Raw genomic sequence first — 12,007 nt, 5'->3', positions numbered from 1 at the left:
GAATGTTTGCGTTTTCGTTTCTATTATTAGTCTCAGTGTATAGTTTCATAACACAGTTATCTAGACTAAAAACTAGGTAATTGTTCTAGACGATTTTTGTGGTGATGATGGAACTCTTCTCACATTCTATAAAACTCCATCATTTTCTTTTCTTACCATGTCAGTAAGTTAATGATATTTTATAAAATTATTCATGAAATCCTCATTGAGACTGACAAATTATCAGACTTACTAATTATTTGATGGAAAAATTTAGAATGGCTCACTTATTATTAATACCATCTGGCATCGGTTATGTCCATGCTCACGTCGGCAAACGTATTCATGTTACCATAGGTCTCTCAGATTTTTAGATGGAGACACCGATTCTTTCGTCATGGCTGCACAAATTTTCTACTGTATTTGTTGAAAATGAGCACAGCGGAACAGGCGAGCTTCCGTAGAGTTCCTGTGAGCCAAATCCAAATGGGAGTCCTGATCTTATTATAGCGATGTTTATAACATGTAAACAGCATAGTTAGAATTAAAATCTAACTATAACGAATCTACTGTTACTAATTTGTTTATAATCAGAATATAATCTTCTTTTTAACACGTGGCGATAAGCATCATTCCACGAGTTTTTTACACTTCTGCAAATAACAAGAGATGCGGACACGCTTTATAAAAATACTTATGTAAATGAGAAATATGATAGTGAATCACGTTGAAATGTCCGAGCTCATATTCAGTTTTGTTTAAGAACTGGTTTCTATTAATACTTGTATCTGCTTATGAAAAATTTAAAATTAAACAAAAGACGTCACAGAATAGGATATCCCATTCCCTCGGCGGCAGCAGCAGAGCAGAGAAAAAGCCAGAGGCAGAGAGCGGCCAGCGTTCCAGTCAACCACCGCTTCGTCTCCCCCAGCCCCACACCGCTCGCCCCCTCCTCCGGATTCCCATCTTCTCCCGAGCTTCTCACCTCACGTCTATAAATAAGGCGCCCCGCGGCGCCCATCAATTCGCGTCACCGCGTCCCGAGAGCGCGAATCACTCCGCGCGCCGCAAAAACCCTAGCCCAGCCACTGATCTCCTCTCATGGCGGCCACCACCAGCCAGGCGAGCCTCCTCCTCCAGAAGCAGCTCAGAGGTGCGGACCGCTTGAGTACCCCTGCATCCGTTTCCGCTCGATTTTTTTTTTTTGCTTCCTCCGCGGATTGATTAGTTGATCGATTTGTGGTTTTTTTTTTGTGGTATGTGTGGCGCAGATCTCGCCAAGCACCCGGTGGATGGGTTCTCGGCTGGGCTGGTCGACGACATCAATGTTTTCGAGTGGCAGGTCACCATCATCGGCCCGCCTGACACCCTATAGTGAGTCCGATTCTCTCCGTTTCGCGGGCGCTTCCATGCCTTGTCGCGATGAATTTCCTTGTTTGCTGTGTTGGTGCCATTCTGAATTATGGTTTTTAGTGTGCATCTGTGCCCCGGAAGCATCGACGGAGAACCTTACGCCGGGATTCATTTAAGCGGAAACTCTGCGGCTGAATTTGCTTTGCTTGTTGATTTTTGTGGCGGGTGGCATACACCTAATACTATAGCAATTCCATCACGATGGAACATGGCCGGCGCCCAGTTCCATCGTGTTTGTTTGGTTCTGAGTGCATGAGCGGCTCTGTTTATCGGTTAATATTTTTGGTTCTCTGAATTTGTGGTCGTATCAATATTTAGAATCGAGTCTTCATGTGCGTAACAGGGGATCACAAGTTCCGGGATAGACTGTGTCTATTGCTGGGTTGGGGTTCGTATTATAAAATGGGGGGCAAATTAGGCTCCATTGGCTTGCTGCAGGGGACTGTCTCATGGTAGTTTGGGAGGTTCTTCAGATGCATCATCTTGGGAGATGGAACTCAAACATATGTTTTGAAGTTTGTAGAAGATAGATAGGGGAAATTCTTCAGGAACACTTAGTTTTCTGTTATTTAATGTTGAATGAGTTTGTTGGACTTGCGTCATGTAGTGCCACCTGAATTTACACTTCAAATTTTTCTAGCTGTTTGGTGCGTGAGCAGAGTTTTTTATAGGCAGACACTATCTTCCTTCTCGGGATTGAAATTTCAGCTGGAAGTATAGGACAAACACAAGAATTCTAAGCGTATTCACTAACTACTAATTACCAAAAATGCAGTATGGGCTAGAATGGTCGTCACATGTTGCAATTATACCTATTGCTTTGTGGAGTTCAGCACAAACAACACTTTAGCAATTGATAGTGATAAATTTGAAGGAACACTAGAGGTAGATGAATTCAGTTTATGTGGACTGTTGTTAACATCTGCTATGTTTGATAATTGTTATCTTGTTCATAAGGATCGTTTGGTTTCTATGGAGAGAGCACGCACCATACTACGAAGTTGCTTGAATAGCCTGCCATAATCTTTAGCATGGCAAGTACCAAATCATCCTAGCATTTATAATGGCACATTTTACTATACAATACGAAGAGGTGTGCCTGTTTGTTGTTTTTCGATCTGCCAGTTTCTTTTTCTGCTGCATATATGAAATTGGTTATACGGAATTGGACATTTATGATGTTAGTTTAAACATTTGTTACAAGACATGCTAGTTAATTTCGGGTACATTTATGAAGATTGTTATCAATATGCCAAATGACTTTTCAGTACACCTAAAGGGGGGAAAGGCGTGCCTGTAATCAAATAAACAGAAATGTTAGGCTGGAATGATTATTACAAATAGGATGGTTTGTCAGCATCATCGACGGTCATATAATGTGCTTGCTAGTTTTTTGCTTGCTGGCTACTCACCAAAGGCAGCATTCATTGCAGCATGATTCTATATTGACCTAATGGACTAGCAAACAATGAAGCTATTCGGTGTTTGTTTTCTGTAGTGCTGAAATATTTATGTTCGCTTTGTTGCAAAGAAAACAGCGTACTAACAGGAAAGTTGAAGTAGAACCTAAAAAATATCTTACGAGTTTGAATACTTGTGATCATATATTTCCAACTTTAATGCAATGCTTGATGTATTGTTGGCTTCAAAGAACATGCATTTCTTTGGTGACGGGCTTGTCAGTTGCCTGGTTACTCCAGCCGGTCACATATCAATCTGCATGTGATCCGAGTTCTGACTCAGCTAATGCCGATTGAACTACTAACAGACCTTCAAAAAAAATATCTTGATTTGCTGGCATTGTATTTGTCTTTGAATTGTTTTCTTGGCACAGTCATGTAAATAGTTTTTATCTTCTGAGTAACAGTAATAATAACCTTCATTTTGCAGTGATGGAGGGTACTTTAACGCGATAATGAGTTTCCCACAAAATTACCCAAACAGCCCACCGTCAGTCAGATTTACCTCTGAAATGTGGCATCCAAATGGTCAGAATTTAACTCCTTTAAAATTCGCATATATTTATACTTGATCCACAATTCTGATTTCTGACATATGCATAATATTTGGGCCTTTAACAGTGTATCCAGATGGCAGGGTGTGTATTTCTATTCTTCATCCACCTGGTGAAGATCCCAATGGCTATGAGCTCGCGAGTGAGCGTTGGACACCTGTGCACACCGTAGGGCTTCGTATACAATGTCTACATTGCTAACATTTTCTTTTTCCATTTTCAATTTTTCTTCTGCACTAGTACCATCCCATTAACTTATTCTGCATCAAAGTCTTTATTAGCTAAATTTATTTACTGATACATCATCAACACTACTCAAAAGTTCACTGATATGTCTGTAAAATCTTGAATTTAGTTATGATATGATGCATTTTGACGAGTGAATCATATTGAAATATTGTTATATAGTATGATACGTTTCCCTACAACTAAGCAATTAGGAACCCTGATCAACTTAATGGAGAGCTTTCCTATTGAACGAATTCCTGATTTTTGGATGCATCAAGAGTTAGTTGCGTTTGCTGATTGCCTTGCACTCTGAGACTTGATATGTACTCTTCTTCTGTGTGACAATGAATATTTATTCTAGAATTGTTGCTAGCTTCCACTCGATAGATAGAGAATGCTCTGTTTTGGTCTAAAGGTAGAATGAAGGGTCTAGCTTCCTTCAGTGGTGAATAGTTCCGTATGCTTTCACTAGTTGTAGAGTTCATGATTGTTTTCCTTTGCAGGTTGAAAGTATAGTTCTGAGCATTATTTCAATGCTCTCTAGTCCAAATGATGAGTCTCCAGCAAATATTGAAGCAGCTGTAAGTTGACAATTTACTTTGAGAAACTGGTGTTTTTTGCCCCTAATTTGCAGTGCAATTGTGATTATACCCTCATTTTCCTTAACTTTGTGATTTTACCCTTGCTATTCAAGTCTGATTTTGCCCCTATTGAACGCAATTTTGCCTCTGTTTTGACTGTTGACTAGGGGTAAAATCGCGTTGACTAGGGGCAGAATCGCGTTGACTTGTGAACAACAAGGGCAAAATCACAAAGTTAAGGAAAATGTGGGTACAATCACAATTGCATTGTAAATTAGAGGCAAGAACACAAATACCCCATTTACTTTATACTGTTTTGTTTACTGACCTATACTTGTGGGACTCTACAATATCAAAATACTTCATGTTTGTATCCTTCTATCTGTTTTGCCATGAATTCTGTGTTACCCGGACACCCGTGTCTTAATTTTTTTGCCGAGTCGGATACCCCGCACCCGTGTCGGATTCCGACACCCGTGTCGGATTCCAAGTGTTATTTGCCGTGCCCCCAAAAATTCTAACGAATCGAACACCCGCACCCAAGTCAGACACCGACACCCGCACCCGTGTCCATGTAACACTGTGAATTCATAGTTGTGAAATGAGAATGATTTTTTTTTGTATTACGGGAAGATGACATGCCAGTATCGGAAAATTGTCATTGTCCTCACTGTCTTCAAATAAATTTGATCCAACAACCGGTATCGGAAAATTCAGTGCTTAGTATTCTCAAACAACTTTTGCACTACTGTCCAGAAACATCATGAATTTATTATTAGCATAATTTCATTGGACATCTCATGCATTGATCACTCATTCATCTAGATATCCACCTATTGTTAAGGTGAGGAACGAGTCACAAGTGCCAAACATGAGTATTTGTTTGTTGCATGGGGATTTCATCTGGGTAGTCACAATGATGCAGAGCGTACCTCTTTTTGTTTCTGAAGTTAATACCTATCATACTTCTCATGCAGAAGGAATGGAGGGAGAAGAGGGAGGACTTCAAGAAAAAGGTTAGGCGCATTGTCCGTAAATCACAGGAAATGCTCTGAAGAAAGCAAGAGTACCGTGGAAGCTAACCATGCCATCAGGCTGCAAGATTTTGCTGTCGAGCTCCCGAATGTTCATTTGATACCAGCATCTTGTATATTTTCCATTTAGCGTCTGACCATTGGTGATAGTGGTATTGTCACCAGAAATGCACTGGGACGTGTCGCCTACTCTAAAGGTTCGGTTGTATCGTGTGGCTTGGGCTACCAATGTTGATAAACTTGAAATGCTGCAATTTATCATAACTTTGGTGGTGAACCTTGTATAAACAGACGCCATTCATGTCACCTTAGTGTTGAGCGTAGAACATACCTATGAAACTGTGCAATTGTTACTGTATGAAGTTTTCTATTTTAGATGATTTGTTTCTGCGAGATTGTCCCAAATCCTGGCGAAGTGCCCGTTACTTTGCAAGTTTAACTATACCTGGTGCGGTGGTGCAAGTTTTAACTATGTAGACCTGATTTGCAATATCGATTCAGTTTTACCCGTTACTTTACCATAGTGGGAAACACAAACTCCATACAGTTTAACTGCATCCTGTAAGACGCCAAGCTGCAGCGCATTTGGTGTCAAGTCATGGATGATTCAGCAGCGATCATCAAACTGACTGTGCAGTCTGAATCACATCTGGCCTGTGTAAATATCATGTATAAATTGATTTACTAGCTGCGGTCATTTGAGAACTGTTTTTACAGTCACACAGACAATACAGAATTACAGTGCTATACCAGCCGCAAGTTTCAGATAATGATGAGCCATCGTGAAGCAGGTTTTTCTGTGATGGAACGCTACCATCTTCCACGAAAAGTAACACCGTTAGCCACCAATTACAAACAGCCTGCAGGTTACATATGTCAAAAGAATGCGCTGTGAACTAAAATGGTAATATCATCATGCAAGCCTGTATTTACAATTTTACAAACAAGTAGAGGTAGATGCGGTCCACAAAAGGTGAGCACGGCTGCACGGGCAACAGCCAAAACTATGCACTCCGTGACAATTCTCACTGAAGAGTGAAGATAGCAAGCTTATCTGCTTATGGGACCACCTGTTCACAAGAGAGCATGAACACTTTTCTGGTGGTTAATGCCAAAATATCACTGTCTATAGGGGGAGAAAATACTGAAAAAGAAAAAAAACGAAGACAATGATCATAGTGGGATTCGAACCCACGACTTTTAGATTCGGAATCTAACGCGATATCCACTTCGCTATATGACCACTGTTGTCTTCCAACACAATCCTAATTTTGGTATGTCAAGGTATCAGCATTCAGGCAGCAGCCAGAAAAGGCTATGGATTAGTGACACCCAAAAGCTGAAACAAAATGTTTAGCTACACTACAAATATGGTTGGCATGAAGAGCACATATATAAACATCAGAACTAATCTCACCAGAAAGTAAAGCAGATATATGAATTACCAATCAGCCACAAGTTTAAAATTGTGGTCCGGGAACTAGAGTAGATAAGCAACACATGACAGCAGAGCTTTGCAACAGATAAAGCTTATGAGTGGAGATGCATGGTTCCAAATGACATTTCCTCTTAACATTATGCAGAGACTCCTGCATTCAGGATAGGCATATCCTAGATCATAAACAAGTGGATGCGAAAATTAATGGCCCTGCAGAAAAAAGAACTATCTAGAAATTCTTGTGGTGTAAAGAACTTAGAAGTACCCACAAAATCACGCCAGAAACCGATCACAAAGCACATACGCTACGTTCAGTCAATGCTTGCCTCAAACTGAGTTAGAACTTTGCTCCTTTGTCGAGTGTGCACTACCCAAACCACTAAAGGCAGGCACAAACAGACAAGTCAGCATCCCAAATCACCTAGTAGTAGTATAAGATCTATGATGTTCACCGCAAATGGAGTATGCCAGCCTTCCCGTCGGGGAAAAAAAAAGCGAGGTGTGCAAACCACAGAAGTGCCGGGGCCGTGCGAGTAAACATGATGTTTTATTCAAAGGCTAGTTCCCATGATTGCATCGCACCAAATCTCCAACCTCCAAGTCCCAAATCCAAATATGATAAAAACGAATCCCAATCGGGAGGAGATAACCATGCAAGAAACCAAGGCCACCAGATGAGTACTGAAGATGTGGCCTACTTTGACATTACCGTCACTGCGATCTGCATCCGGGTCAGATCTGCGGAAGGGGATCCCGTGATAGATCGAACGGTTTAACAAAAGCGAGAAGATCATTGCATAGGGAGATCCGTCGTTGAGCGCCGGCGTGAGTGCAGACCGGAGGGCAGATGGACGAGGTGAAGAGAGGTAGATGCGAAGTTCGAGAGGATCTCACCTGTGAGAACGGATGGAGAAGAACGGCTAGGCAGGCTGCTGGTGGGCGCCGGCGACTTGGGTTCCATTCCATCCGCCGGGTGAGTGCCGGTACAATCTATCAGACCCCGGACGCCTATCGCTGTTTGGGGTGCCCGAACCACCATCCGTGCGGCGGGCCGGCGGTGCTGGGGAGCGAGGCTGCCGAGGCCAGCGGAGAGGCTGGGCCGCCGTGGGTTCTTCAGCGCGCCACCGACCCTAGCCACCGTCGGGGACTTTTAGCTGTGCACGGCGTCTGGTTTGACTCGGTGCTCGCTTGCAAAAGGGAAATTTCTTGAGGTGAAACACACACACACACACACCAAGTATAACGGTTTCCTCCATGATCCATATGTTTGTTACAAAATACTAAAATATGTATGTAAATTACCAATTTAAAAAGTTTCAAACTCCATACTCCCTTCTAAGAAACTTATCGAGGCCTTGTTTAGATCCCAAAACGCAAAATGTAAATCGCTTGCATATTGTATTAAATGTAGTCAAAAAATAAATTGCATTACACAAATAGACTGTAAATCGCGAGACGAATCTAATGAGCCTAATTATGACGTGATTAGACACTAAATTACTACATTAATGCTACAGTGACATGCTCTAATAATGAATTGATTAGGCTCATTAAATTCGTCTCGTAGTTTACAGATGAGATCTGTAATTAGTTTTGTGATTAATCTACATTTAATACTTCAAATATTGAAAATTCCTTTTCAAAAACACAAAAATACAAAATGCAAAATGATCTAAACACACCCTGAATTTATTGTAAGAGATTAGTACTCTCTCCCGCGCAATCCTAAATGACGAATAGAAATGGAAATTTGTCTGCTTTTTAATACCATCAAGCACAGTTAAAACTAGTCGGAATTGAATATATTACATGAAAAATATAAGTTACACTAAATATATCATATTTTACTACAATATACAGAAATCATAATGTTCACTAGAAAATGTTAGAAATTTAATGTATCAATCGGAAAAATATACGTTGTTGATTTCTATGAAGAACTTAAAGTATGAATTAATCCAAATAGTCTATGTTGCATAGTGCGTGCCGCCTGTGAACCGAGAAGTCACAGGTTCAAGTGGTGGCCTCTACATATTGTACGGTGTGTAGGAAAGACCTCCCGCTAATAATCTCCCCTAGACCCCGCACAGTGCGGGAGCCTACGACACTGGGTACGTCCTTTTTTTAGTCTATGTTGCATAGACTTGACAAACAACTAAATTTAGAATTGGAATAGGAAAAAAAATAAAATCTATATTATTTAATGAATCATATCCTTTGTTGAAGTCATGCAAATTCAAATATAATAGGTTAACCTTCTTGAAAAATCCTTTTCCCATGCACAATAAGTTTCTATAGACCAAACTCCGTTCCGTTGAAAATAATAACCATTTTCCTAGCTCTTCTTTTACTAGGTTATGGCTGTGATAGACCCGCCGAGTTAAAGCGCTTAATTAAGTGTAACCGTCATCATTTGAACACATCAGGCGCATTAGTTTAATTAAGTGTAACTCGACAGGCTGTTTCCAACCCACAGGCCGATCGAAACACACCAGAAGTCTCACACGAAGGCGAGCGCAGAAGGTACCAACATGAAATATTCTTACAAAAATAGTAATAAATTTTAAATTGCTTACAAAACAACTTTTAATTTAGAATTAACATGAGAAATGATAGCACCGGAAGAGAGAGTCTAACCTGTGGAAAATTTTCAATGGAAAATCAAATGAAATCAAGTAAAGAAAAACTACGACGGCACGAGGACGGCACATCGAGCCCACCGATGAAAATCCTGGTTAGCTTCTACATCTGAAAACAATTTAACAACAAACCCTGAGTATACTAATACTCAGCAAGGCTTACCCGACCAGTGGGCATAACTTAGCCCACATAACAAGACATGCAAGGCTTTTGGCTGGTGGTTATTTTGCAGAAGAAGCACTAGAAGTGAGTCCTTATTTTCCCAGTTTTAGCTTCCAATTATATCAATAAATTTACTAACCATCTAGGATTTGCAAAGCTACAACAAGCAAGGTGAGCAAATCATTAATTAAATAATATCAATCCTCATTGCATCTCATCTCATTCTTATTCCATTTCCTTTCTACGATGTGACCAAGAGATCAAGGCTATCATGACCGCGAGACACGGCGAATCGATTCGATTTAACCTTGCAAGGTGGACCTAACCAACACGGCACACAAAAGCCCCGTCGGACCCCACGCACCAACCTTTCCCCTCCCCGCCTCGAACTACAGGAACCAGCCCAACGACATATGGTCATCCGAGCTCAACGTGAGACCACCAAAAGTAAACATATGCATCCCAATTCTCCGCGACTACTCGACTCGCCCCAAGAGTTGGGTGCGAGTTCCTGTACTTTCGAAGCAAAGCAGTACTCGGCTTACCGGTTTCGACTACCTCCTACTCCCGGCATGCGGCTAGTACAATTCAATCACCGATTAGCACAGCCGACAACGGAACGGTCCTTAATCGACACAGATGGGGCTACACCTTCTCCCATCCGGTCTCCCATCCCATACCTTCCATCTTGAATATAATAATTCATATACTGAAATATAAAAACACCCTATATCTCGCGAGTGACAGAATTATCACTCGACTTCTATCGAGCCCTATTAAGCATAGCAGTGCTAACGACTTATTCATACTAGTATAAGGCCTAGGAAAACCTAGGGATCATGCAGCTAAAGTTTCAAACAATTCCTAAACCTAATGCACAATTATAGAGACATATATAGGTGACATAATTTAAAATAGTAGGATGTACACCGGGGCTTGCCTGAGGGTAACACTAAGTCAGTGCTAATATTATTTCCGGCCTTGGGCCCTTCCGACCATTGGACCGGGTCTTCGGTTGCTTCAGCAGTCCTTCCATCTTCTGGAGATATCCGCCAAACACCATCTTATGGATCAACTCCACACCGCATGCTTCCCGTCCACACGTGTGCCCCTAGCGTACCTAAATGAGGTGCAACGATGCATATGCATAAATGCATGAATAATACAGTAAAAAGTAAAGCAATACAAGCACAAGGTCGATATTGCCTAACTATAAACACTACATCGACGGAGGTTAATTAAACCTTACATGAGTCTACACAAAGTTAACCCAACTGATTTTATATTTTTAGCATTCTCCTAACTCCAACTATGCATTATAAACTACAAAAATCACTTTATCTAGCACAACTAAAAGTACATAGTAAACACTTAGCATGGAGAAATAAAGCTAATAAACCTAATTTTACATTTACCACCGCTCAGACTTGAGACTAAAGATCCGGGGTATCCGGACATATACCCGGAGTATCTGGACCTACTAACCCCGGAGTATCCGGAAAAAGTCCCGGAGTATCCGGACAAATGGCCGGACTGTCCGAACCCCGACCGGTCAGACCGGTATCTACGACCGGTCAGACCGGTCCTACCTGTCCTGGCCACACTACCGGTCAGACCGGTCCATTCGACCGGTCCTACCGGTCCTACCGAACTAAACCCCAGTTAAGTTACGAAACACTGGTACAACTTCCTAATTTAATTTAACATGATTTTTCTTGATCATAAACTACTCCTTAACTTCTAAATATACTAACACCTGAAGAACTCACTAACACCTCCAACTATGTTTTCTAGGCCACAAACTTTTATAGTGGGCTACCCATACCTAAACTAACCCACTGCCTCGGTTTCAAAAATTTTGGACTACTAGATTTGCCGAAACTAGTTAAACGAATCTAAACACCACTTAAGCTCTAATATGGGTAAAAAGGACATTTTGCAAGAACAACATTTTTCCCATGTAGATACAGACGTAAACAATCGAATAAAACTAGTTTTGCATTTTTAGGATTTTTCCTTGAATTGTTATGCGATCTGCAAGTTTTCGTCAAATGAATTAAAGTGCTCCACCGGTCAGACCGGTTATTATAACCGGTCAGACCGGTCCTAGTCGAGCCATGGCGCAGAGCCATGGCCGGCGGTGTCCCGGGCGGCTCGGCGCCGGAATCCACGAAGGAAGGGGTCGGGGAGGATGAGGAGCTCACCACGAACCCATTTTAGGGACTTGTTTGGGCGGAGGACGACCGGAGAGGCGGATCGACGGTGAGGGGCGGAGCTACTGTCCATGGAGGCTTGGAGCATCGATTCTCGCCGATTCGGCCGAGGAGAGGCTAGGCTGGAGGTTGGGGGAGGTGGAGGAGGTGGTGGGGAACTTCTATGCGCAAGGGATCGAAGCAAGGCGACCGGAGGGAGGAGATCGAAGGGAGGGGCGGCGGCGGCCTGCTCTGCTGGAGCTCTGGCTCAACGGGGAAGAAGAGAGTTGAGTGGGAATAAAATAAATATCAGGGTAAGATAAGGA

The 12,007-nt window shown here is 41.9% G+C and overlaps 1 protein-coding gene, 1 long non-coding RNA gene and 1 other non-coding gene across 4 annotated transcripts; 1 reads left to right on the top strand and 2 right to left on the bottom strand.

Annotated features, from left to right (window-relative positions):
- The first annotated feature begins 806 nt into the window (after positions 1–806).
- Positions 807–5,555, top strand: LOC120672405 (ubiquitin-conjugating enzyme E2 7-like). 2 transcript variants are annotated; one of them, XR_005674123.1, is made up of 7 exons: positions 807–1,132; positions 1,251–1,353; positions 3,283–3,380; positions 3,474–3,574; positions 4,138–4,215; positions 4,383–4,495; positions 5,193–5,555. XR_005674123.1 is itself a non-coding variant. In XM_039952787.1 (6 exons), the coding sequence occupies exons 1-6, from the start codon at positions 1,081–1,083 to the stop codon at positions 5,268–5,270; spliced, it is 510 nt and encodes a 169-aa protein (XP_039808721.1). In that variant the 5' UTR covers positions 807–1,080; the 3' UTR covers positions 5,271–5,555. The 2 variants fall into 2 exon arrangements, 1 of the variants encoding a protein (XP_039808721.1); XM_039952787.1 differs by lacking the exon at positions 4,383–4,495.
- Positions 5,556–5,904: 349 nt separating this feature from the next.
- On the bottom strand, positions 5,905–7,890 carry LOC120672406. The gene is made up of 2 exons (XR_005674124.1): positions 6,183–7,890; positions 5,905–6,109 (listed from the first exon to the last, which is right to left on the bottom strand). It is a non-coding gene; the product is annotated as an uncharacterized LOC120672406 (long non-coding RNA).
- TRNAR-CCG lies at positions 6,420–6,492 on the bottom strand. Its single transcript has one exon. It is a non-coding gene; the product is annotated as a tRNA-Arg (tRNA).
- Positions 7,891–12,007: the final 4,117 nt, after the last annotated feature.

This window comes from Panicum virgatum, chromosome 5N (assembly GCF_016808335.1).
Source record: "Panicum virgatum strain AP13 chromosome 5N, P.virgatum_v5, whole genome shotgun sequence".
NCBI classification, from domain to species: domain Eukaryota; kingdom Viridiplantae; phylum Streptophyta; class Magnoliopsida; order Poales; family Poaceae; genus Panicum; species Panicum virgatum.
The sequence above is the reverse complement of the archived record's forward strand: the minus strand, read 5'-3'. Positions and strand labels throughout refer to the sequence as shown.